This window comes from Lutra lutra, chromosome 1 (assembly GCF_902655055.1).
Source record: "Lutra lutra chromosome 1, mLutLut1.2, whole genome shotgun sequence".
In the NCBI taxonomy this organism is placed as follows: Eukaryota; Metazoa; Chordata; class Mammalia; order Carnivora; family Mustelidae; genus Lutra; species Lutra lutra.
This window is the reverse complement of record NC_062278.1, coordinates 118354178-118381760: the sequence shown is the minus strand read 5'-3', so window position 1 is coordinate 118381760 and position 27583 is coordinate 118354178. Positions and strand designations below refer to the sequence as shown.

The 27583-nt window shown below is 44.7% G+C and overlaps 1 protein-coding gene across 2 annotated transcripts; it reads left to right on the top strand.

Moving 5' to 3' along the window:
* The first annotated feature begins 1332 nt into the window (after window positions 1-1332).
* Window positions 1333-20525, top strand: APOD (apolipoprotein D). Of its 2 annotated transcripts, none has more exons than XM_047733652.1 (5): window positions 1333-1485; window positions 6013-6142; window positions 12684-12805; window positions 16185-16273; window positions 20053-20525. In XM_047733652.1, the coding sequence occupies exons 2-5, from the start codon at window positions 6020-6022 to the stop codon at window positions 20286-20288; spliced, it is 570 nt and encodes a 189-aa protein (XP_047589608.1). In that variant the 5' UTR covers window positions 1333-1485; window positions 6013-6019; the 3' UTR covers window positions 20289-20525. The 2 variants fall into 2 exon arrangements, with proteins under 2 accessions (XP_047589608.1, XP_047589618.1); XM_047733662.1 differs by having other exon boundaries at window positions 1342-1485; window positions 6000-6142.
* The last annotated feature ends 7058 nt before the right edge of the window (window positions 20526-27583 follow it).

The window sequence follows — 27583 nt, the reverse complement described above, 5'->3', positions numbered from 1 at the left end:
CGACCTAGCCAGCAAGGCGCCCCTCAGTAAATTCTTTGACTAGGTAGATCCCTTCCATTCAGTTTATTTAATGAGGGCTTACAAGGTCCTTGCACTGGGGGGGTACGGCAGGGAGTCAATGAGACAAATTCTCTGCACTTGTATTGCTCATATACGAGTGGGGAAACATAAGAAGCAAAAAATACATCAAATCAGGGCTATAATTTCAGGTAAAGCTCTAACAAGGATACGATAAAGCAGGCAAAGTGGTAGTGGGAAGAGTACTGTTTTTCAAAGGTCAGGAAGGCCTTTTAAAGGAAGTGACATTTGAGCAAGGGCACGGGAAGAGAGAGGGCAAGAGACAGCGTGAATGGAAATCAGCACTTCTGATCCTGAAAAGGTAAAGAACGTCCTGAAGAACATGCCATCAGGGTCTGGTATGTCAAGGATTCGCTTTTGTTGTTCTTGTGTTATTTTCATGTTTATACGGCCTAGTGCTATAAATTTCTCTCTCTTGCTTAGAAATTGGAGAATGCATTTCATCTGGGAATTGACGTCTCCTACAAAGATATTGTGTTATCTATGTGCCCCTAAAAATACCTCCTGCCTTATCACAGAGGCATAGAATCCAAGTCCTAAGATTCAAAGTTGCTAATTCCACTGAGAGAGGAGGCTCAGCCCCATCTCTGTGCAATGAGTGTCTGAAATCCACTTCCACCCCAGGCAGTAAGAGGCCACGGAGAACATGCAGCTGGGAGGGGCAGGAATGGTCCAGAGTGAGCAGCTGTGCAAGAAACCTTTGGCATTCTCAGCTCTCAGCCCCAGCTCTTTCCCAGCTGGGAACTCCCCTGCACCCCCAGCTCTGGCAGACACAGAAATGACGGTCTCTCCTTCACAGTGGGGAGACTGAGACTCAGAGAAGTGGGTGGCTTCCCCAGGATCACACAAAAAACCATCTCTAATTCTTAACCTTCGTCCCGTTGCCCCAACCACAGTCCAGACCGCGGACCTCATGGGGTGGAATTCATGCTCTGTGTGGGGAAATGAGATTGTTGATTTTTCATTTACACAAAAATGAAAAATAAATACCAATGCTCATCTGTTGCAACTCATCTTCCTGGAACTTAAAAGTGCATTTCTGACTGAGAAAATTAAATTAGAAAATCCACACAGCAAAAAAGATGTTTTGAATGAAATGCACTTTGTCTTTCCCTCGCTCTCACATACATGCACACACACAGTATCTCATTGTTTCTTTTGCAGAGAGCAGCTGTGAAGGAAACTGGGGGAGGGAGATGGACAAAACATCCCATTTTTGTGTTTGGTACAGAGCTAAGCTTTTAGGCCAGCCTTCCAGAACTGGGCGGGGTGTGGCATGCATTAAAATGAAACATCAATGACCCTGTGAAGCTTATAAAACAGCTTGAGAGAAGCCTGTCAACAAGAGAAGGCATCCTAAACTGGGTGAGTTTGCATGTGGAAACTGCCTTCATCTTGACCAAAAAGGTATGTATTGTGGTTTTAATTTTCATTTATGATGAATGATGCTTACCCTAGAGACAGTCTTGGCTTTCTATGGCCCCTTTTCAGCTAACAATAGTAACTAACACGATGGAGGGTTTGTGCCTGCTGCTTTGCAAATTTGGTCTCATTTTTCCTCAAGCTCCCTTCCAAGGTAGATACTAACTATCCCATTTTCAGACGATGAAACAGAGGTTCAGCTATCCCAAACAACAAGTTAAGAAAAGACTTTGACAACAGATGCCAAACTGGGCTGCCAAACCCATGTTGACTCCTCTCCGAGTCTTCTGCTTGCACTGGGCACCCTCTTCTATGCTAGATAGACAATAGGAAAATTTTCCCTACACCAGTACTGCCCTGGATGGGTTCTCGGGGACTTGTCATCCACTGGTGTGCTACAGTAAAATTAACTGAAAAGTGAACTGGAATTCATCCTGTGAATAGAAAATGCGGTACAGAACTATTTTCCTGAGAAGACATGGTTTCTTGTTGAATTCAGCAGCTAAATGGGTTTTTTAGACCCATTGACTTGGGGAAATGTATTTTGTTTTATCACGTGAAATCTCAGAAGCCAGTCCTCTTTGGATCTGCAGATCTTTAAAATCAGGGACCAGGTCCTCGGTAATACGCAGGCATCAAGAAAACAGGCTCCTAGGAGACCTGGTCTAAGGAAGTTCTGGCTTCAGAGCTTAGCAGGAACAAACCTGGGCTCATTAACACCATTGGGTACAAAGAGAATGTCAGTGCAGGACCCTAACAGGTAGGGTATTGTGGCTGTACGAGGTGGGGCCCATTCAACATACTGAGGCCCGGGCTTCTCCATGGGGAAGTTCAATGACTGTGAGTTTCAGTTCACAGAGTCAGTGCTGGCAAAGGGTGGGGGCACCATAACCTTAGTAGAATTCTTACTAAATAATTGAATATTCAGTTAAAAGAGCATTTAAGTTTTATTTATTTATTTATTTGGGGCGCCTGGGTGGCTCAGTGGGTTAGGCCGCTGCCTTCGGCTCAGGTCATGATCCCAGGTCCTGGGTTCAAGCCCCACATCGGGCTTTCTGCTCAGCAGGGAGCCTGCTTCCTCCTCTCTTTCTGCCTGCCTCTCTGCCTACTTGTGATTTCTCTCTGTCAAATAAATAAATAAATAAATCTTTAAAAAAAAAAAAAAAAAACCTTCGGGCACCTGGGTGGCTCAGTGGATTAAAGCCTCTGCCTTCGGCTCAGGTCATGGTCCCAGGGTCCTGGGATCGAGCCCCACATCAGGCTCTCTGCTCGATGGGGAGCCTGCTTCCTCCTCTCTCTCTGCCTATCTCCTCTGCCTACTTGTAATCTCTGTCTGTCAAATAAATAAATAAAAATCTTTAAAAAAAAAAAACCTTTATTTATTTATTTAAATATTTTATTTATTTATTTGACAGAGAGAGAGAGAGATCACAAGTAGGCAAAGAGGCAGGCAGAGGTGGGGGGAGGCAGGCTCCCTACTGAACAGAGAGCCCAATGCAGGGCTCCATCCCAGGACCCTGAGACCATGACCTGAGCCGAAGGCAGAGGCTTAAACCACTTAGCCACCCAGGCGCCCCTAAATTATATTTATTTTTAAAATATGCAAACTCCCCTCATTAAGACATCTTCCCATTAGTATTTAGAAGATGATGCAAAAATATAGGTCACACATACCCAGGTTCACAGGTCTATGTTAATAATGCGATTTACCTTTGATCCAGAGGGAGGGCCTCAGGCCCATCGCTGAGAGGGTTCTTGGCCTTGCAAGGGCAAGAATTTGAGAGTAGGCTGTGTAGAGAAAGGGACAAAGATGTATTAAGTATAGAAGAAAGGAGCTACCTCACAAAATAGTAGTTCCCCCTTCCAGCTGACAAAAAGGACACCCCTTTGCCTCTAATAAAGGGTCTTATAAGTTTTTTTAATTAACTAACCATATAGGGAGGGGCTCACTCTTTAACTTTGGGTTTTTCATTCACATTGGGTGGTGAGTTTTTCCTTTGTTTTAGGATTGTGAAATTACCTGCAGGGAGCAATTTTAAGAATGTCTGACCTTTACCGCTTTTATTACCTGAAGGAATGGGGTCTTGCGGCTTCTGTGAGTCAGATCTTGTAACCCTTTTTGTGACCTGCCGACTCTTGGTTAAGCATTAGCCTAAAACCAAAATGGCTTCACTTTGTTCACCTTGTCTCACAAGTCCTCTCCTCACTGCCTCCCCTTCAGAAGGTGCTGAAGAAGTGTGGAGTGAGTTAGAATGGGAGGGGCCTGGAAAAGAAATTATGGATGCCATCAACCCTTACTCTCACAAAAAGTTTTAACCAGAGGAGTAAAAAGGAAGAGGCATCTTTGGAAGAGATGTGAGCAACGCTAAGAATTAGCCTTGCTCTGAAATCCTCCTACAGAGCTAAAACACATGCTTCAGCCCACAAGAGTACATTTTGTAATAAGAGATTTGTCAGAGTAAGACAGGGAACTGACTTTTGTTGTAGTTGTCAAATGGTGAAATGAGGCTCATCAAGGTTACAGAGGTAGGTGTTTACTGAAAGTCACCAAAGCTGGCGTGAAGAAGGAAGCCTGTCTGAGGGTCGCTGCAGGATGGACAGCTGGCGATGGCCCCTGAGTCCCAGCTCTCTGCCCCTTCTGGCATTCAGCTTCCATCTGTACACCCAGGGGTTTGGGGAATGGGTAAAGGACCTCTCAAGTCCCGCCAGTTTGGGGGGCCCTGTAGAATGTGCGTAATGTATGACCAGCCTTTGAGTTTGGATCTTCTGGCCAAGGCACAGAGAACTTGGAGCCTACTGAGGGCCAAGAGTAGAGCTCCACAGTTCTAAGAAATTCTCAGAGATGGATGCAAATTTTTGTAAGTTCAGGCGATTTCCATCATCTCCCCAAAGGTTAAAATACAGATGTTGTTTACATGGTGGAAGGAGCCAATGGGAGGTGGATTCTCAGAGAAGGTGGGGTCCTACCCCAGACTTGGCTTGCTCAAGGGAGACTCAGCCACCACCCCGCCACCACCATCCCTGGCTGGCAGCTTTACTCATTATGTAACTGTTCCTTTGGAAATGGAGCAGTGAAACCTCCAGAAGAAAAGCTATTGATTATTAAAGGTTATTTAGAGGTTTAACCATAATAAAGTGGTTATAATTATTCCTGTTATGACACATCTTTTTAAATCCTCAGATCTGAGAACTTTTGGCTTGCATGGATTCAGTCCTCTTCATTGCAGGGAGAAAGGCAAAGAGCTAGAAATAGCTCTTGTGCAGCCACAGGCAAGGAGTCACATGGAAGAGGTCAGGGCAAGAAGCAGAGAAGGGAGCTTGGGCTGAAATGCCTGTTGCTAGCTACTGGTCCACCTCTAGTTAAATGCACATCGGTTTCCCTGTCTATGCAACTAAAAGAATAAATAAAAATAAAAATAAATGCACATCTATGAAAAATATCCCCATGAGGCATCTGGGTGGCTCAGTTGTTAAGCATCTGCTTTTAGCTCAGGTCATGATCCCAGAGTCCTGAGATCAAATCCCTCATCGGGCTCCCTGCTCTGCAGGGAGACTGCTTCTCCCTCTCCCACCCCTTTGCTTGTGTTCCCTCTCTCGCTGTCTCTCTGTCAAATAAATAAAATTTTTAAAAAAGAAAGAAAGAAAGAAAAATATTCCCAACAGAAGTCCAAAGAGAAATTCAGGAAACATTGTGTTTGCTTTTCATGGTAACAATAACTAGTGTTTATGAAGCATTTTCTCTATATCAGACACCACCCGAAATGCTCTCTCTATACATCTCATTTAATTCTTGCAAAACTTCCTGGAGTTGGTATGATTATTATTTCCACGTAATAGCCCGGGAAGCTCAATTGTGAACTGGACACAGTTATACTTAGTATGTGGCAAAGCCTGCATTCGAACCCAGCTGGGGTGCCTTGGGGTCCCCAATACGCAGCTGCCTGTCAGGTCTCAGGCATACTTCTGGTTGGTGAACAGCCCAGCAAGGCGGGGGTGGGGGGGCGGGAGGTGGGCTGTGGATCAGGGAGGCATCTCTCTTATGAGTCTCCTAAGACACCAAATGTCGTGCTCTGTTTATGTTCATCTTTTTTCTCTCGCGCGGTTCCCTCGACAACTTCAACCTTTTCCTACCCCCACCCCACATCGTTTCTCTTCATTAACAAGTCTGGACTGTGCCTGACACTGCCGGGTCCTGGGGGTGCCTGTCCTTGAAAAATGCATAATTAGGAGGGAGCAGTTGCAAAATAAATCCAAGGAGCTCCAACACCAGGCAGAGTGTGCTCTCCCAGGGGGTACAAAGTGTCTGGAGAGGCTCCTGGAGGTGGAATGCCTCCCAGGGCCATTGAAGATGATGACCCAGGTGGCCTGCAGGGCAATTGCCAAAGGGTTCAGAGGGAGGTCTCCAGAGAGGTCCCCAGAAATCCCCCCCCGACCCTGTGTGACTGCATGTCCTCGGAAGCCCAGAACGACTCAAGCAGCTTTGTTTCTCCTAACTCCGGGTTCCCTCCACAGCCCCAAGATGGTGACCGCGCTGCTGCTGCTCTCCGCGCTGGCCGGCCTCTTCAGTGCGGCATCCGGACAAGCCTTCCATCTTGGGAAATGCCCGACTCCTCCAGTGCAAGAGAACTTTGATGTGAATAAGGTGTGGTAAAAGGCTAACCTCCTATCTGTTTTGCCTCCTGTTTGAATAAACATCTACCAGGCTTCAGTGTTAGTATTCTGCTTTGAGTCCCACAGCTAGCCTTGGGGTGTAGGTACTTATCCTCTTGGGGGATCCCCCAAAAGCAGACTCAGGCAAGAACTGGGGAGCAGAGAGTTTGGGGAGGATGATCCCAGGAAGCAATGTGGGCCTGTGGGGAAGCAGACAGAGAAGCAGAAGAGCAACTAAGGGTGCGTTCCTCAACAGTAACACTGTTAACAATAGGGTTCCGTCCTGCTGGGGATCCTCTCAGGAAATGTGTAGAATGCTCCTCAGATTGTCCCATGGAGGGGTATGAGCCTCCATGCTGTGGGCACTCCGGGGTGCTGGCAAGGCCTTCCGGCCAAGGAGGAGACATGGGTTCAAGGTGGACAGCTGGCAGCGTGTGCGTGGGAATTGTCCACGGTGGCAGAGGTGAACCCAGCTAGGCTGAGAGGACATGGGGCAGTTGACGGACAGGCAGCAGCTCCAGGGCTATTCTCCGCATTCTACGGATGAAGAAGCTCAGTGTCAGACAGCTCATCACCCACCCAGGTCACCCTGCTAATCCATGCAGAGGGGGATTCAAGACCAGCCTTCGCCAAGTGCTGGGCACCCAGGAGTTCCTCCTGCAGGGCCTAGAAGAGGACAGAACTCCCCCAAGAGGCTTTCTTGTTACTGCACTAAAAAGATTCCAATATAACCGGGTCTCCATATGTCGTTTTTCTTCCTAGGATCAGGCTCAGCCTTCCTGTGTATATGTGTGCATATCTACACGGAGGGAATAGGGGAAAGAGGCAGCTAGTAGAAACAGGAAAGTTTTCCATTGCTATGAACTCATGCCTAGAATCTTGCTCTTAAGACATTTTCTCCTTAACAGAAAGTTTGGATCTTTTTTAAGAGACAGTACTCATGATGGGTAATATTAAAATTGTTATCAGTCACTCACTCCTCAGTATGAATAAGTGTTGGGACCTCTTGGGGGTGGTTAGGTAGAGGAGTGAGGGACGAGAGCTCAGAGCCTGCAGGCTGTGGGGAAGGAGCACCGTCTACAGAGTCACACAGGGGAGGTAGGAAAGACACATACAGTACAGTTTACACCGCTCACTCTGTAACTGTTACAGGCTGGTCCCTTTATCCAGGCACCCTGCTAAGCTACGGGAGACTTTCCAGAAAAAAATCCAGGGAATTTGAATTATATTTCTATTTGGGGGTAAAAATCCAAAGACACTTTGAAAATTATAATTGAACCATATTTATAAAAGTCCCTTGGGGTGTGAAACAGGATGTTTAAGAAAGTTTTGCTGAAATATAATTCATATAACACATAAATTACATGTTTAAAGTTCACTTTCTATTTTTTTGTATAATCAGAGTTATGAAACCATCACCACAATCAATTTTAGAATATTTTCATCATTCCTACCCATAAATAGTCACTCTCCATTTCCACCCCACCCAGCCCCAGGCAATCAACTCTCCCTATGAATTTGCCTACTCTGGACATTTCATAGGGACAGAATCATACAGTATGTGGTTTTTTTAGACTGATTCCTTTCACACAGCATAATATTTTCAAAGTTCATCCATATTGTACTATGTATCTATACTTCAGCCCTTTTCCTTGGCAAATAATATTCTCCTGCATGAATAATACCACATGTTGTTTACCTGTTCATTATTTGGGTTGTTTACACTTTTAAACTATTAGGAATAATGCTGCTACAAGCATTCATGTGTAAGATTTTTGTGTGTTTGTCTTTATGGGAGTTTTTTTGGTGGACATACATTTTCAGTTCTCCTGGGCGTATAGCTGGGAAGAGAATTGCTAGGTCATATGGTAACTTCCACGTTAATCTTTTGAGAAACTGCCAGACTGTTTCCCAAAAGAGCTGCATCACCATTTTACATTCCCACCAGCAGTGTCTCACACCGATTTCTCCGTATCTTCGCTCACACTTGTTGTTGTCATCTTTTGGATTATAGTCCTTAAAATTTTAGAGGGCACAAAGTGGTATCTCACTGGGGTTTTGATTTGCATTTCTCTGATGGTTAATGATGACGAGCATTTTTTCATGTGTTTATTGTCCATTTGTATTTCTTCTTTGGAGAAATGTCTCAGTCCTTTGCCCGTCTTTTACTTGGGTTATTTATCTTTTAATTATTGAGCTCTGAGAATTCTTTATACGTTTTAGATACAAGTCTCTTATCAGATATAGGATTTGCAAATATTTACCCCATCTGTGGATTCTCTTTTCACTTTATCAATGTGTCCTTTGAAGCACAAAAGATTTTAATATTAAGGAGGTCCAATTTATCTATTCTCTTCTTTTGTGGCTTGTGCTTTTGATCTCTAAAAAACTCATTGCCTGGGGCGCCTGGGTGGCTCAGTGGGTTAAGCCTCTGCCTTCAGCTCGGGTCATGATCCCAGGGTCCTGGGATCGAGCCCCGCATCGGGCTCTCTGCTCAGCAGGGAGCCTGCCTCCTCCTCTCTCTCTGCCTGCCTCTCTGCCTACTTGTGATCTTTGTCTGTCAAATAAATAAAATCTTAAAAAAAAAAAAACCTCATTGCCTAATGCAAGGTAAAAAACTCATTGCCTAATGCAAGGTTATGAAAATTAATTTCTATATTTTCTTAAAAGAGTTTTTTTAGTTTTAATCATTACATTGAAGTTTGCGGTCCCTTATAAGTTAAACTTTGTATATAGGATGATATAGAAGTCCAACTTTATTATTTTGGATATTCAGTTGTCACAGAACTTTTTGTTGACAAGACTATTCTTTCATTGAATAATCTTGGCATCCTTGTTGAAAATCAATTGGCCATATGTGTAAGAGTTTATTTTTTGGACTCTCAATTCTATTGTATTGTTATATATATCTATCCTTATGCTAGTGCTATATAGTACTGATTACTATAGCTTTGTAGTAAGTTTTGAAATTAGAATATATGAGGCCTCCAACTTTGTTCTTCTGGCTAGTCTGAGTCCTTTGCATTTCCATATGAATTTCAGGATCTGGTTGTCAATTTCTGAAAAAAGCAGAGTTGTTGTTTTTTGTTTTGTTTTGTTTTTATGGGCCCAACATGTTTCCACTGTGCTTCTCTGCTTGTTTTGTTTCTATAAAGACTGCACTGAATCTAAATCAATCTGGAGAACATTGTCATCTTAACAATTTTAAGCCTTCCAGTCCCTGAACATAGATTATCTTTCCATTTACTTAGGTCTTCTTTCATTTCTTTCAACAACGTTTTATATTTTTCAGAGTATAAGTTTTGTGTTTCTTTGGTTAAATTTATTCCTAAGTATTTTATTTGTTTGATACTATTGTAAGTGGAATTTTCATAACTTACAGAGGGTTCATTGTAAGTGTAGAAACCCATTTGCTTTCTATATATTGATCTCGTATCCTTTAACCTTGCTGATTTCATTTATCAGTTTCTATAGTTCTTGTGTGTGTGGATTCCTTGGGATTTTCTATTACAAAATCATGCTATCTGCAAATACAGATAGTTTTACTTCTATCTTTTCCAGGATTCTTTTTTCTTTTCTTTCCTTTTTTTTTTTTTTTTTTTTGAAAGTGAGAGTGAGAGAGAGAGAGAGCAGGGGGTGGAGGGGCAGTGGGGCTGCGCAGGAGCAGGGAGGGGCAGAGGGACAGGGAGAGAGAGGATCCCAAGCAGGCTCCCCAATCAGTGTGGAGCCCAATGCAGGGCTCAATCTCTCAACCCCAAGATCATGATCTGAGCCAAAATCAAGAGCTGGAAGCGGAACGGACTGAGCCTCGCAGGATCCCCTCCAGGATTCTTTTTAAACATTGCTCTATCCTTATGTGGTTAGAGAAGCAGACCCAAAACCATGAAACGGCTTTCACAAAAATACTATGAAATTATAAAGGAGCATGACATGAAAAGCAATCTTCAACCTCCGAGTTGGTTTTAATTGTGGAGCCCTGAACTCACCTTAACAATAATAGAACTCTTTTAAATGCTCTGTATAAAATGGAGCATTTTTTGAGGATGCCGAGGAAACCAAATGATCTTTCACCTTATTTTTCGGTGCTTTAAGTGAATGTTGATTTCAGTGGTTTAATGGAAAGATGTGCTTTCATAAATGAGTGGAACATTTAGGTCATAAACAGGAGTATAGATTTGAGCAAAGAGCCATGTGACTGGCGTAATACTGCCCCCTGTTGGCAGGACGCTCTCAGTTCAAAACCTGACTCTATTGAAGGTGAGTGCATCTCCAATTTTTCCCTTGTTGGGTAATAAATTTCTAAAATCTTTTGAATTAGTATTTTGACTAAGTAAATATATTCATATGGTTCAAAATTCTAAATGTACCAAAGAACATTCAATGAAAAGCTTTATTCCTTCCCGTTTCCTTCCTACCTCAGTTTCCCTCTCTAGTAGCAACCAGTAAAAACAGTTCACTGTGTATCTTTTGGGAGATAATGTTTACGTCCACAAATACATACATAACTGCAGTAGGCAGAACAATGTCCACACCCCGATCACTGGAACCTGTGGATATGCTACTTTCCATGGAAGGGGGAATTGTGCTGATGTGATTAAAGTTCTAGACTTGGGGGCACTTGGGTGGCTCAGTTGGTTGAGTGACTGCCTTCAGCTCAGGTCATGACTCTGGAGTCCCAGGATCAAGTGCCACATCAGGCTCCCTGCTCGGCAGGGAGTCTGCTTCTCCCTCTGACCTCTCCCCTCTCATGGTCTCTCTCTCTCTCTCTCAAATAAATAAATAAAATCTTTTTTAAAAATAAATAAATAAAGTTCTAGACTTGGAGATGGCAAGAGTGGCCTGGATTATCCAGTGGGCCCAGTCTAATCACTGAAAGCAGAGAACCTTCCCCAGCTGTGGTCAGAAAGATGCAGTGTGATAAGAATCTCCCCTGCTTTTGCTGGCCCTGAAGACGGAGGAAGGGGTTCATCAACCAAGGAATGTGGGTGGCCTCTAGAACTTGGACAAGGCAAGAAGACAACAGTTCTCTAGAGCCTCTAGAAAGGAACACAGCCTTGCCAACACCTTGATATTAACCAAGCTCACTTGATGTACAAAACTGTGATGTACAGAACTGTGAGACCACAAATTCATGTTGTGAGCTTGTGGTAATTTGTTTGTTATAGCGGGGACAGAAAAGGAATTTAATTGGGACCCGGGGGGGCTCAGTTGGTTGAGATCTGCTTCGGCTCAGGTCCTGATCCCAGGGTCCTGGGATGGAGCCCCACATCAGGATCCCTGCTCAGCGGGGAGTCTGCTTCTCCCTCTCCCTCTGCCCCCCATTCATGCTTGCTCTCTGTCTCTCTCTCTCTAGTGCTCTATCTCTCTAAAAATAAATAAACAAAATCTTTTAAAAAATGAATATAATAACCTTTCCCCCCATTTTTCCATGTGCTCTATTTTCACCCAGCTCTTTTTCCATTGAATGTATCTGGGAGGTAATTACATAGGACTCCTTCAAGAAAAGGAGTATAACATTCCATTGTATGGATGTGCCATCATTTATGGACCCCATCCCCTACTAATGCTCACTTAGACTCTAGTTTCCTGTGTTTCGTTCTTAAAAACAGTACTGCAGCAAATAACCTCATATATGCACCGTATGTATTTTCAGCTTTGCTAGATAATTCCACATTGCCCCCCATGAAGGTTGTAAATTGGAGCAGTCTCCATGCAAGACGGTGCATGGACACACGAAAACACCTGTCTCCCTTCACCCACAGTCACACACTTCCTTTAATGCTGACTCTGTACGTGAAGTTATAAACTGAGACCAAGCCTCCACGGGAAGAATGGTATCAGTCTCCTAAATCCTGATCACCTGCCAAAAGCCTTTGTGACCAGTTCCCTCTCCAGGGTCAAATGAGGAGAATTCTACCAACCCTGGAGTCCCAGTTCCCCACAGTGAACATATCTGACTTTGCACACAATTCAGAGATGCCTCGTAGAATCACAAAATATTTGAGATGGCACCTTACATCATCTGGACTGCTTCCTCTTTTTTTTTTTTTAAAGATTTTATTTATTTATTTGACAGAGAGAAATCACAAGTAGGCAGAGAGGCAGGCAGAGAGAGAGGAGGAAGCAGGTTCCCCGCTGAGCAGAAAGCCCGATGTGGGGCTTGAACCCAGGACCTGGGATCATGACCTGAGCCGAAGGCAGCGGCCCAACCCACTGAGCCACCCAGGCGCCCCTGCTTCCTCTCTTTTACAGAGTCTAGAATTTCACATAGATTTTGGCTGGAGGGGCCACTGACAGCATATCTAAATAAAGAGCACTTGAGGAATAAAATGTGGCATTCGACAAATGCCTGCACATCTGATTCACTTACTCTCCTTTGAATCAGTATCTTGCTCAGTTGCTGTTGGGAACAATGCAGCCCATTTTGCTTGGTTTCCCAGGAAAGGGCTCTGCTCTAAAGGACAACAATAGGGAAGAGTTTGCAGGTCCCCAGAGAACTGCAGAGTTTTCTCTGTTTGTTGTTATCTCTGCAGTATCTTGGACGATGGTATGAAATTGAGAAGATCCCGGTGAGCTTTGAGAAGGGAAGTTGCATCCAGGCCAACTATTCGTTAATGGAAAACGGAAACATCAAAGTGATAAACCAGGAGTTGAGGTGAGTGGCTGTGGTTTCAAAAGCAGCACAGTCCTGGAGCAGCCACAAGAGAGCTGTCCTGGGGTGACTGGGTGTCCTTGAAGTCTAGTTCAAGGGGGATGCCAATGCGGCTGGGTATCCACTGCCTGTTCACAGCAGGTCCTGAGATGATGACTCTTGGCAAGCGGAATGGTGGGGTGTGGTGGTGGGGAGCGAGGAACTACTCATTTATTTGTAAGACCACTGGCCTAGCATCTTACTGTATTGTGTACTTAACTCTATTGTGTACTCCCTGTATTATGTACCTGTTGTATATGTACTTCCCGGGAAAGGCACTCGGGACTCAACGGGAACCTAAACTGTAGGGTTCCCACTTTCATTGTGAAATAGATACTCAGGTAGCAGAGGACAAGGAGAGGAACCTTCTCATCTGATCTCCCAAACCAAGGGAGAAGCCCTTGTACATTATCTACTGACAGAGGACATTCAGCTCTGCTTGAATCCTTCCAGGAATGGGTAGCTCATTGCTTTCCATGACAGTTTATTCCATCTCCAGACAACTTTGACTATTAGATACAGACATAGTCGCCCTCTGGGTTATGTGACAGGAAAGCTTAGAAAAGTATACTTTTTTTTTTATTACTGGGAGCTTCTAACGGATTTCTATTTGATACAGAAATTCATACTTTAGAAAGCAAATGTAAACTTTAAAAGAGCCCCAGAAAAAGTTCCTACCTACCTTCCACAACAAAAGTAAGAGCAACAATAAACAATAGTGACAGATATTAAGCACTTCCTCTGTTCAAGGCACTATTTTGTACACACCTATACACATGTGGACCTATATGTGTGTATATGTAAATGAGTGTGCATATTCATTTCATCCCCATAGCGACCCTGAGGTAGGTGCTGTTATTAACCTCATTTTTCTAGAAGAGGAAACTGAGGTACAGAGAGGTCAAGTCATTTCCCAAGGGCCACACAGCTTGGAGTAACAACACGGAAATTTAAGAAGTGAAATGAGGAAGAGGACAGACGACACGTGAAAGGAAGGCTGGAGATGAAGGGTTGAACTTCCTGTTCCCTACAGGATCTGAGAATAGTGTCAACTCCCAGAAAACAACCACAACCCAGCCTGGAAGTTACTAGGGCTTCGTGTGGCCATCCTACTATCCACTAAGCTTCCTGTGAGCCAAGATACCGGGGGGTGACTCTTGGCCCTGCGTACATACAAGAGTGAGAGTCTTACTCTTACGGGCCTAAAAGAGAAAGCCAGCTTATTTCAGAGAAAGGCTCCAGGAATTGGGAGGCGGGCAGCCATCTAAAGTTGCAGTGATTTCATTTCAAATATTTTGTCCCATTCTGTGACCAAGAGTCAGGCAATGACACAGATCCCAAACCTCTTTCACCTCTCCTTTGGAGCTGGCGGGGAGTCGTCTGGAACCGTATCCTGAGTATTAGGTTGCTCAGCCTGCAGGGTCATGTCTGTTTAAGATTCAAAGGCACACGGAGAAGGGTTTGTTAGTTCAGGAGAGGGGAACGGCTTTCCTCTCAGGAGTACTGTCGAATGGGCAGAGAGGCACAGCATGGAGTCTGAGCAAAGTACTCTTAGCCAGGGTCGGAGAATCTGAGGGCCAGAGCAGCTGGCACAGGGCTGGGAGCTGAAGGGTTCAGGCTGGGGAGTTAGGCTGCCCAGTTTCAAATCCTGGTCCTGCCAGATACTGACGATGGGATCTTCAGTGATGTATGCTCATTCTCTAAGCCTCCGTTTCCTCTCTGTAAAATGGCGATAATCATAGAACCTCCCTCCATAGGGCTTTGTGAGCTTTGGGTGAGATAACATGTGCAAATCACTTAGAACAGTGTTTGGTGTGGTCTAATCATTTAATAAATACTGCTGCCTCCCTTGAAAAATACATGTGTGTTTTTCCCATGAACAAACTGTGAGCTTATGATCAGAGACTGTTTTTTGGAAACTGTTCTGGACAAAGCATTAATGATGAAGGAAAGGGGAGGAGTCTGTTGAGAAGAGGCTGGTTTGTTGCTAAGCAACCGTATGCAGATGGAAATGGACCTTCTTTTTGTCTTCCCAGTGGAGTTCCAGGTGATAGCTCAGGGTCTGGTCTCCAGCCCTACTTGAGGACAGACAGACATCCAGCAGCATATCCAACAGCATCAGAGTACCTCTGCCATCTTTCCTTACCTGTTTCTTGTCTGGTTTCTGGACATCAACACTAAACATAGCCTACTGCCTTTCTTTCTTTATTTGACAGAGAGGGAGAGAGATCACAAGTAGGCAGAACAGCACACAGAGAGAGGGTGGGGGAGGGGGGTAAGCAGGCTCCCTGCTGAGCAGAGAGCCCGACGCAGGGCTCGATCCCAGGACCCTGAGATCATGACCTGAGCCAAAGGCAGAGTCTTAAACCACTGAGCCACCCAGGTGCCTCTCCTACTGACTTTCTAACACACGCTACTCCTCTAGTTTGTTTGCCCCTTGAGGAGTGACAAATGGGCTGCTCATCCTTCAGTGTCCTCGAAGAGCCCTGTGATATGTGAGACCTTCAGTCTATCCCCAGGCCTTTTCCCGTTCCCCCAGGTCCCCGAGGTCATGGCCAGTTACCCAGAAATGGAGCCAGCTCCCTTAAAAAGAGTGAAAGTACTTCATCCAATCTGAGACCATCACTTCAGACACACCACCATTTTATAAACCACTAAGAAAGAAATGACACCGCCAATTTTAAGTGGAAGGTGGCACTCGTTGTGAGATGGGCATTTCTTCTCATTCAACATCTCTGAGAATCACAAATGTTTTCTCTTTGCCTGCTGTACCTGGCCGGGGTCAAAATCTCCCACACTCAGTCAGAAGCCTGCTGGGCTGGATAGGGGTCCTGGAGCTCAAGGCGAATGAATGCCTTTATGGGACAGATGTCACTGAGACCCCAAGAGCAGGGAAAGCTTGCAGATCTCCAGACTTCCAGCAGTCCTCGTTTTTTTTGTTTGTTTGTTTGTTTGTTTTTTCCTTTGGCTCTTTATTGTTTTTAAAGAAGCCAATCTTCTTAGTGTATTGGGTTGTTTCATTTGTTTGTTTTTCCCTTCTCTTTTACTCCCTCCCTCTGGAGCCTGAGAATGGGAAATGGCCTTGCAAGACCCAAAAAATAGCCCTAAAGGGCAAAGGCCTAACATGTTATCCAGTCCTGGAGCATTTCAGTTCTTGCTTCTTATCACTCCAAGGCCATTTGCTTCCGCCTGGTGTGAGACAGTGACAAAGGAGAGGAGACAGAGCCTTCCTAACTAGCCGCCCTGGTCCTTAGTGTCACACATCTTGCCTTTCACTGATTTTTGGCCTCCCATGAATTAATGCTTTTCATTGTTTTTGTTTTTTTGTTTTAACTCATTGCAGATCTGATGGAACTGTGAATCAAATCGAAGGTGAAGCCACCCAGGGCAACCTTACAGAGCCTGCCAAGCTGGGAGTTAAGTTTTTCTGGTGTAAGTACTCACTTCCCTTGGAGGTTTCAGGGATAAGAGATACACAAACTGAAAGCTAGAGCCTTTTCTACCTCAAATGAGAAGTCAGAGCCCTGGGTGGGAACACTCCTGTCACATCTGGGTGTCACCTGTCATGACTTAATACATAATTATTTGTTGAGCACCGGCTACATGCAGCTCAGGGCTAGGCACCAAAGATACAATGATGAGCCAGGCAGAGCTGGGTTTGTCCCCGAGGGACTTAAACCCCAGTGTGGATACTGACAAGTACATAGGCGATTTACTATTAAAAACTACCACGTTTCCATAGAGGAAGCACAGATAGCAGCACACAGGGCCTGAGCAGTAGGATAACCAATCCCGCCTTTCCCACCCCCCAGGAAACGGAGGCTGGAAACATTAGTGGTTAGTAATAGTTAATAGTGGTGTTCTTAGCAGAACAATTGATATGCACAGAAGCTTGACAGCAAGAGATAACGAGTGAAGGTAAATCTGAGCCCCAGCTCTGTCTGCCACTTTCTCGCCACACTGTGGGTTTCTCTGAAGGATATTTTTTTTTTTTAAGATTTTATTTATTTGACAGAGAGAGAGAGACATCACAAGTAGGCAGAGAGGCAGGCAGAGAAAGAGGGGGGAGGAAGCAGGCTTCCTGCAGAGCAGAGAGCCCGACGCGGGGCTCGATCCCAGGACCCTGGGATCACGACCTGAGCCGAAGGCAGAGGCTTTAACCCACTGAGCTACCCAGGCGCCCCTCTCTGAAGGATATTTGATCATGGGCATGTGCCCGCTGAGCTCTGGGCTCATGGAGGAATGGACACGGGCAACAGAGAAAACACCAAATATTAGTTTTACTGTTGATAGAGACACACGGGAGAAGGCAAGTCAGAAATGTGAGATTTCTTAATTCCCAGTGTGCTCGAGGGTCCCTCTCCCCACCCAAGTGGCGGATACTGAAGTCACAGCTGCAAGAGAAATCACTACCTCCCACCGCCCATCAAGCCCCTAGAGGGGGGCAGAGAGGACACTCTTATTTCATACACCAAGATAGGAATGCTGGGAGATGAAAACAGTTCTTCCTGCACATGTGACCATGGGCAAATATCTTCACCTCTGTGCCCAGTGTCATAAAGGTAAATGAGATGGCACATGCTCCGTAAACTGGAAGGGGCTTTGTACATGTCAGTTTCTCTTGTTTATATCACAAATAAGAAAGTCCAAGTGCAGAAAAGCTAGATGACGGAGGCAAGGTCACTGGACTAATTAGAGGCCCACTTGGGACCAAAACATAGGACCCCAAACTCTCAGCTGAGGGGTGGGGATAGGAGGCAAGGCCAAATATTATGGGCACGACCTTCCAAAAGAAGTCTGGAACAGGAGCTGGAAGAGGCAGGATCTCCTGGCCGGGCAAGCAGAGGAGAAGGAGATTTATTCTGGTGGAGGATCAGACGTTTGCACTGGGTCTTCCAGGGTGTGGGGGGGATTATGGGAAAGGCTGTCCCAAGTGCAAGAATGGCAAGAGGAAAGGCCTGCAGAGAGAAGCCCAGAGGATGGGCAGGTACGTGGAGCACAAGACAACTGGGTAGAGCCTCAAAATCCATGTTCCTGTGTTGAAGTGCCTCCCAGAAGCAGTAGGAGGCTGTTAGAGTTTTCTAATACAGAAATATGGAAATTTTCTTTGCTGAGAAGAAACATCTGGGTAAATGGGTCTTGAGATCTAGACCCTGTGGAGGAAGACAGCATGTGAACTCCTGGCTATGTGCAGGTGGGGCATGAGGCCATCACCAAAAGAGGTTGGAAGAATTTTCCTCCAGACAACTCAGGGCTGCAGAGTTCTCGGTCCAGCTGGGAACACGCAAAGCAGTGGAAAGTCACAGATAGCAGATATATGATGAATACGAGCTCTCATGGTGAGCCCAGCAGGCAGGCACCAACAGGGCTAGAAAGGTAAGTCAGAAACAGCACTCAGTGTGGGCCCCGTAGCCTTGTACAGGCTTCTGTCCATCAGGCATCCTCCAAGTGTCCTTCCTTTTTCATATTTATAAACAGGTAGAAAGTCAGAGAGAGGAGGGACCTGGTTGGGTTGTCATCTGGACTGGCCCTCTTGTATTATACTGATGACCAGCTGGGTCTTTGACGCCCAGCTGAGCTCTAACCTCTCACACACTCCCGCCTCTGTCCAGCTTCTCATGGTCATTCACAAGTGTTGAGATATGGTTTGGCTTGGCAAACAGGGATTATTTTGGAGTGGAGGAGGTGGGATGCTTGAAACCCAGGAAAGCAAACCACCCATGACGGGATATGTGTCAAAATCTTTTGTTCTTATGGGGTCAGCTCACAGCTTTCTGCCATTTGGGTTCATGTTCCGCTTAACTTTAACAAGGTAGGCTATGACTTTTCCTTGCCTTGGACTGCGGTGTGGAGGTAGGTTAATAGAGGAAGTTTCTGGATTCAGATGGAGAAGGTAAATCTTCCCTCTTTTTCCATAAGGACCCTTTAATGCTGAAATTTTGATACTAGGCAGATGTCATTCAATGAATCTTTATAGGCCCTTTGTGAGGAAGAGTTTTTAACCTGTTACCACCTGATTTACCATATTCTTTTTTTTTTTAAAGATTTTGTTTATTTATTTATTTGACACAGAGAGAGAGAGAGAGTGATCACAAGTAGGCAGAGAGGCAGGCAAAGGGAGAGGGGGAAGCAGGCTCCCAGCGGAGCAGAGAGCCCAATGTGGGGCTCGATCCCAGGACCCTGAGATCATGATCTGAGCCAAAGGCAGAGGCTCAACCCACTGAGCCACCCAGACGCCCCTGATTTACCATATTCTTTTTTTTTTTAAATAATTGGAAAGGTTTTTTTGTTTGTATTTATTTATTTATTTGACACACAGAGAGAGAGATCACAAGTAGGCAGAGAGGCAGGGGGAAACAGGCTCTCTGCTGAGCAGAGAGCCCGATGCGGGGCTTGATCCCAGGACCCTGAGATCATGACCTGAGCCGAAGGCAGAGGCCCAACCCACTGAGCCACCCAGGCGCCCCTGATTTACCATATTCTTAAGAACAGAGGAACTTTTGAAGATCACACAAAAAGAAAAACAAACAAATCAACATTAGTCCTTAATTCCTTCCCCAGGCAGTTTCTAAAGGAAGCAGGGAAGTACAGACCTGGAAAGCCTGGGGCCCCTGACTTCACATTCTCTTTTCTTCTAAAGATTTTTAAAATTTATTTGTCAGAGAGAGGGGGTGGGGGAGAGAGCACACATAAGCAGAGGGAGCTGCAGAGGGACAAGCAGACTCCCCGCTGAGCAGGGAGCCTGATGTAGGACTCGATCCCAGGACCCGGAAATTGTGAACTGAGCCACCCGGGCGTCCCGACTTCACATTCTTGACTCCACTTATCTAAGTGGTGCCTCCATTTGTACTAGTGCTAAGTGCAGCCTATTAGTCTAGGGGGTCCAACAAAATTCCCTGTTAACCGTCACCTTCTGTAGACCAATCTACTGCCAGGGAGGGAGGATCCAGAATGATGGCTCTGAGCTCGGGCTGCAGACTGGAATCACTGGGGGAGACTTCAGGAGTTCCAGTCACCTCCACATCAGGATCTGGGCAGGCCTGGAGGGTGGTGGCCTAGGATTTTTTAAAGCTCCCATAAGATTCCCACATGAATTCAGAGTTAAGAAGCACTCATGTAGAAGAACTAGGACCCTGGCTTCCTGGGTCCTGGAGATGAAGGTTCCTCTTGCCCTGTTCCCTCTGTTAACACTGCCCTCCTCTGGTTCTCAGTGATGCCGTCAGCTCCATACTGGGTTCTGGCCACGGACTACGAGAACTACGCCCTCGTGTACTCCTGCACCACAATCGTCTGGCTTTTTCACATGGATCATGTTTGGATCTTGGGAAGAAACCCTTATCTCCCTCCAGAAACCGTGACCTATCTAAAAGATATCCTGATCTCTAATGACATTGACATTGAGAAAATGACTATCACAGATCAGGTGAATTGCCCCGAGTCACTGTGAGAGGCTCTAGAGGGAACCTGCATTACTTCTCTGTTACTTCTTTTGCTTTGCTCCCATAAAGACAAACCCACCACCGCAAACCATTGCAAACACCAGAAGGGAAATTTGACAGCAGAAACCCATGCAGAGAAAGTCAAGGAGAGTTGGCCCAAACACTTAGCCATCCACCAGTCTGTGACCTTGCCAGTCTAATAATAAACTTGTTGCTGACCTGCTGTGCTCACAGTAGATTCTGAATTGGTTATTGTGGGGTTTTCATTATAAGCTTATGTTTGGAGATCCCTGAACAGTTCTGCTGAAAGAAACGAAGCAGTGCACAGTTTAAAGGTAACAATCCTGTTTCTGGAAGGGGACAGCTGATGGCAAAGGCCGGTGGTGGGTGGCCTGAATCCAGGTGTCCCCATCTTGCAGTGGGCATTCCCTTAGGGGGGAATCACTTCTGTTTTTTGAGTCTCTGACAGGCAGTCTCTTTGAAGTATTTATTTTCTCATCAGGAAGTCCTCAGAGTCAGGCTAAATCAAGGGGCCATCTTGGAGTCCATGCAGGGGAGAATCAATAAGGGAGAAGACTATGGGGATTTTTTTTTTTTTAAGAAAATACTTTTTGGGTGTCTTTCATTCAACTGATATTTATTGAGGCCCAACTGTATTCCAGGCATTGAACCCTTGTCATCCCATAGAAACTCCCAAACTAGCGAGGGAGACTGACAAGTATAGATGCATGTATAGTCCAAGCTGGGGTGTGCAAAGGTAGCAGCACATGGAGGGAACCGTGGGAAGCTCCGGGAGAGTCTCAGTCCCTGCAAGACATAGGCACCCATGGGGTCTCACAGTCACAGCTCTGGGTGTCCCAACTTCAGAGAATTGGGAACCACCTTGAGGTTTTGTTTTTTGGGTTTTTGTTTCTTTGTTTGTTTTTATATCATGACTTTTAAAATCAGAAAGATCTCAGAATTCTCCCCCTGCAATTTCACTTAGTTCACATAGCATTTGTAATCTACTAATGCTTTGGGAAATGAAGACAAAATTAAGCCATCTGATGAGAGTTTTGCTTTTTCAGCATGAACATAAGGTACGGATTGCCTTGAGCACTGGAAACTCTTAATGCTTTCTATTTCTTTTTTTTAAGATTTTATTTATTTATTTGACAGAGGTCACAAGTAGGCAGAGAGGCAGGCAGAGAGAGAGGAAGGGAAGCAGGCTCCCTGCTGAGCAGAGAGCCCGATGCGGGGCTCCATCCCAGGACTCTGGGATCATGACCCGAGCCGAAGGCAGAGGCTTTAACCCACTGAGCCACCCAGGCGCCCTTAATGCTTTCTATTAAATGTCACAAGAATCCCAAGCATCTTAAAGGTACAATTTTTTCTCTTTCTAAATAAATAGGACCTCAGATTGCAGGTTCCAGTTTGACATTCCTAAGGTCTGAAAACTACCAGGCAAGAAGGTGGTAAGCGGGAGGAGGTACTGAAGGAGAAGACCCTCTCCCCAACTCTGCCTGCCATTGTGCCCTGCGCTTTATCCTGGCGACCAGAGAGCTCTTGGCTCCTCTTCTCAAATACTATTATCCCTGAGAGTGTTACCGACCTATTAACTCACGGCACAAGATAAGGTGTGACTGCATTCCTCTTTACACCTATTTGTCAACATCAAAGACCATGAAGGTGACTAAAGTTAGTATCTTTTACAGTGTCTGGCCTGATACAGAACCTCAAAGTGCGTTGGGAATGAGTACTGGCTGCGTGTGTAGATGGATGGACTGGGACTGCAGTTTCCTAGTAAAGGAAAGGGGACCTGTGAAGCAGATATCAGGGGTGATGAAGCCACAGAAAAACTTTCTCGGGAAATCCAGAGGGAGGCATGTGGCCATCAAGTAGCAAAAGGATACATGGGGAAAAGAACAGAAAAATCCAGAAGGGAGAGGAAAAGAAGGGAAGTGGGGAAAAGAGCAAAATAGAGACAGTAGTAGAGAATAAATCCCCACGAACTATGATGGGCTCTAACAGTCATCAACATCTCACCAGTCTGGTTTCGGCTACCTCCCCAGGACCCTCAATATTTTTCCTAGAGGATTTGAAGCAAATCCCAGATATCACATCCTCTTATTTTGGCCTATAACTGCCAATGTACAAATCTCTAGCAAATATAGGTACTTCTTAAACAAAAAAATATAAGGTTATGTCTTATATCCTGAGGGTACTCAGAGAAAGCCATTTCAATGGGATTGGAAGATTATATAATCCAGATGAAAAGGAAGAAGGATGCACAAAAATGTCCATCGGTTTTAGTGGTAGCAGCCCCCAAATCAAAAGGAGCTAACCCTACCAGCAGCGGTATGGGATCGTAAATGGTAGACCCTGACTTCACATGCATTCATGAAAGTTCCTAGTTACGAAGACAAGGCAGCCACCAGAGAGCCGGGGCCTGCCCTAACACACAGTGCTTGGGGTGGGGGTCGGCGTCCCTGCATGTGGCCTTGCTCCCTGCAGAGCTGGTGTCTGGAACCGAGATGTATCCGCCTGGGCTAGTGATGGCCAGGCCACAGGCTGAGGAGAAACCTCTGAGCCTTGTGGTCTAACTGGACAGAAAAGATAAATGAGGTCCATCACATCAGGATTTGGCTTTAAGAGATCTGGAGAGAGGATGATTGAAAACTCTAGAACCGTGAGGTCACATTGTTGGTGTTGCACAACTGAAGTTTACGAGGAACGGAAACGCGGGGATGAGCCGAGACCCTACTCAAGACAGAGATGAGCAGAGACCCCACCCAAACAAAGCAGCTCCCTAGCTGATGGCTTACCGTGTCCTGGCTCCAATTCCCATGGAGCTTAACTGTCTTAGTTTCCCATCCTAGAATTTGTGCAAGGTTAGCCACACACACACACACACACACACGCCTTCCTTTTTTTTTTTTTTTTGAGGTAATTTAACTTAACTGAGTGTTCCTTGCAACCAAAATAGCACTAAGACAAAAGTGTTCACATTATAATGTTGAGTGAAAAAAAGAAGGTACCATTGTATCTATGCTATACTTATAGTTACATGGAATGAAGGCATAAAATCAAGGACTAAAAGTGAACAGAGAAACTGAAAGCAATTAATGTGTTAGAGTGCTGGCATTACAAGGTGATCTTCCCCTTTGCTAATTTTTGCTATAGATATTTGTAGTGTAGGCCCTAAAACTTTAGACCCTAAGACTTCCTTCTAGTTCAACCCGACCCTCTGGAAAGTTGAGCACCAAGTAAGAAATAAGCTTTTTCTTCTAGTAACTACCTCAGAATTGCAGGCCTTTATGGATTGTTCTCCCATCCCACCATAATCCCAATATGTTTGAGATGATGATTTATTGTGTGAATATAGAATGTGTTATTAAAGCAATCTTTATTTACTACCAACAAGGTCCTCTGCATGCTTCTAGGAGACACGAAGGAGGCTCTCAAGTAATTTAGAAAGTTTTTATTTGATTGTTGTCTAAATATTATGTAAATTTATAAAGATTTCCCCCAAAAAACAATCACTTTCACCTTGATAATTATGACAAACTTTTAAAATTTTTAAATATTTGAGGGGTTTTGTTTAAGATTTATTTTATCTTCGAGAGAGAGAGAGAGTGTTGTGGTGGGTGGGGGGCAGCAGAGGGAGAGGGAGAGAGAGAATCCCAAAGCAGACTCCCCACTGAGTGCAGAACCTCTCAGTCTCACAACTCTGGGGCTCAGTCTCACGACTCTGAGATTATGACCTGAGCCAAAATCAAGAGTCAGATGCTTAAGTGACTGAGCCACCCAGGTGCCCCATGTTTTGTTTTGTTTTGTTTTTTTAAGCAGGCTCCACACCCAGCATGGAGCCCAACACAGGGCTTGAACTCATGACCCTGAGATTAAGACCTGAGCCAAAATCAAGAGTCAGACAACCAACTGAGCTAACCAGGCACCCCTAAATATTTGTTAAATATGATCAACTTCTAAAAAATGTTTATTTAAATTCAATTAATTAACATATAGTATTAGTTTCAGATGTAGAGTTTATGATTCATCAGTTGCATGTAACACCCAGTACTCATTACATCACGTGCCCTCCTTAATGCCCATCACCCACTTACCCCATCCCCCCACCCACTTCCCCTCCAGCAATCCTCAGTTTGTTTCCTATGATTACGAGCCTCCGGAAACAATAGATGTTGGCGAGGATGCGGAGAAAGGGGAACCCTCCTACACTGTTGGTGGGAACACAAGCTGGTGCAGTCACTCTGGAAAACAGCATGGAGGTTCCTCAAAAGGTTGAAAATAGAGCTACCCTACGACCCAGCAATTGCACTACTGGGTATTTACACCAAAGATAAAATGTAGAAATTTGAAGTGGCTTCTTGACCCCACTGTTTTTCACAGCAATGTCCACAAGAGCCAAACTATGGAAAGAGCCCAGATGTCCATTAACTAATTAATGGATAAAGAAGATGTGGTGTATATATACAATGGAATGTTACTCAGCCACCAAAAAAAAAAAAAAAATCTTGCCATTTGCAATGACATGGATGGAACTAGAGGGCCTTATGCTAAGTGAAATAAGTCAATCAGAGAAAGACAATTATCGTATGATCTCTCTGATATGAAGAATTTGAGAGGCAGGGCAGGGGGTCGTGGAAGGTAGGGAGGGGAAAAATGAAAGAAGATATGACCGAGGAGGGAGACAAACCATGAGACTCTTAATCTCACAAAACAAACTGAGGGGGGGGAGGGGGCTTAGGGAGAGGGTGGTTGGGTTATGGATCTGGGGAGGGTATGTGCTATGGTGAGTGCTGTGAAATGTGTAAGCCTGATGATTCACAGACCTGTACCCCTGAAACCAATAATATATTATATGCTGATTTTTTAAAAATAGTGTCTTTTGGTTTGTCTTCCTTCTGATTTTTGTCTTATTTTTATTTTTCCCTCCCTTCTCCTATGATCTTCTGTTTTGTTTCTTAAATTCCACATATGAGTAAAATCGTATGATAATTGTCTCTCTCTGATTGACTTATTTCACTTAGCATAATACCTTCTAGTTCCATCCACGTCATTGTAGATGGTAAGATTTCTCTTTTGTGATGGCTGCATAACATTCTGTTGTCTACATATATCACACCTTTTTTATCTATTCATCTGTTAACGGACATCTGGGCTCTTTCCACAGTTAAGCTGTTGTGGACACTGATGCTACAAACACTGGAGTGCAGGTGCCTCTTTGAATCACTATGTTTGTATCCTTTGGGTAAATAAAATATGGTCAACTCATATGCTAAAATTACTACCTTGAATAAATACCAAATATGAAATTTAAAATGGACTCATAAAGAGTTATCTAACATTTCTCAGCAATGCTGAACGAGCTGGAAATGCTGAGGTGCCTTGGTGGAAAGTGCTCTGGGATGGGATCTAGCACTACTCTCAGCCCCAGGCAAGTCAGCAGCTCACCCCAGCAGCCCCCTCCCCTGGCAGCCTAGCCTCCTCCCCTGCACATCACTCCAATGACCCTTCCAGATCAGACATTTATCGTTCTATAGTTTTGTACGAGATGAATGAAGTGCTGCTTTTCCTAAAAAGGAGAAAGTACCTGTACCTTTACAGGGAAAATGAATCATAAACTTTAAAGACCAACTTTTTGCATTGTTTTGTGTCCCCTTCTAATCCTTATCAATGTACACACATGCATACACTTACACACTTCATTTTTTTAATCAATATACATGGCTTTTTCAAACTATACATTATTTGGATGTATACATTTTTTCAGAGGGATACTCACATTTTATTCATATAACTTGTTACATTCTGCAAAGGCATGGGATGGATTACATTGTTCCTGGACTGCCAGTTATAATTAAAATACAGTATGCCAATCTTCACTCAACATGTTCAGTGCATCCAGATGTGGGGGGAAGCAACATCAAGCTGAATTATTAAGTCACTCTCGGTGAGCATGGTGCAAAGGGGACTTGAGAGAAAAAAGGGTTTTTAGAGGCCAAATGCCAACCTTTATTCCAAATCTCTTACCCTAACGTGCCAGAGCCTTCCTGATGCCTCCAGATACCTGCAGAGGGGCCAGTGCCCGCTTCTGCTGGAGACTTTCGGTGCCACCTGCTTGCGTCCTCCTGGGTGACATCTCAGCTCTCCCGGTGGCCCTCCCAGCCCAGTTTACCTGCCCCCTCTCCCTTTGCTCCTTCTCAGGCACCCAGTCCACTGGTCTCAACCAAGGCATGCCACAATTACTTGAGAGAATGTATCTGTTTCTTGAGAAGATGTCCCAGAATGGGGAGACGGTGGGTAAAAGAGAGCAAAGATTGCAAAAAGACACCCCCCTCCCCGCCGGCCCGCCCCGCCGCAATGCAGATTTGCTTTCAGGCTTCAAATGGGAACTGCTGCTTTGTGAAACAGAACTGACTACTTACCGCCGCCTGTGTTTCCCATGCCTGCACCTTTGGTACACATCATTCCCCTTCCTGAAATCTACTGATGTCAGAATCCAGCCCACCAAGCGTACATTGGTATTTTATCAGAGCCATTTGGCAGCGTCTAGCCAAATTGAGGATGACATAAGCTTTGATCTAGTAACTGCATCCTCTGGTAAATACTTTACAAACACTCCACACGTGGGCACAAGAAGACATGTGCAAAAATCTTCGTTGCGTTGCTGTCTGAAAGACTGAAAAACTCTAAACAACCTAAATAAATATCCATCGGCAGAAAAACTGATTTTAAAATTGGAGTATGCGCGCGTGCACACACACACACACACACACACACACACACACACACACTGGAATACTATGCAACAGTAAAAGTGAACTAGAGTGACATGTTTCACCATATATAATATGGTCATCTATCTATGTTATATATAAATATATATATGACATGTATATATTTATATATATAAACAAAAATATGCAGAAGCATAAAAGGAAAAACGAAAATGTGGAACGATACAGTAGAATACATAAAATGACATTATTTTGGAATACACACAGGTCATCAAAGTAGAATGAAACTCAGAATTATTAATGCCAAATTCAAGGTCTTAGTTACCTCCTGAGGTAGAAGGAGTGGGTTGCAGTTGGGTAGGGAAACAGCAGTGGCTTTCACTGCATTGGTAATTGTATTAATTTCCTACGCCTGCTGTAAGAAATTATCACAAATTTGGTGGCTTCAAACAACCAACATTTATTTTCTCATAGTTCTGTAGGCCTAAAGTCCCAAAGTCAAGGTCACTAAGTCAGAATGAGAGTACAGGCAAGGCCATGCTCCTTCTGGAGCCCCTAGGGGA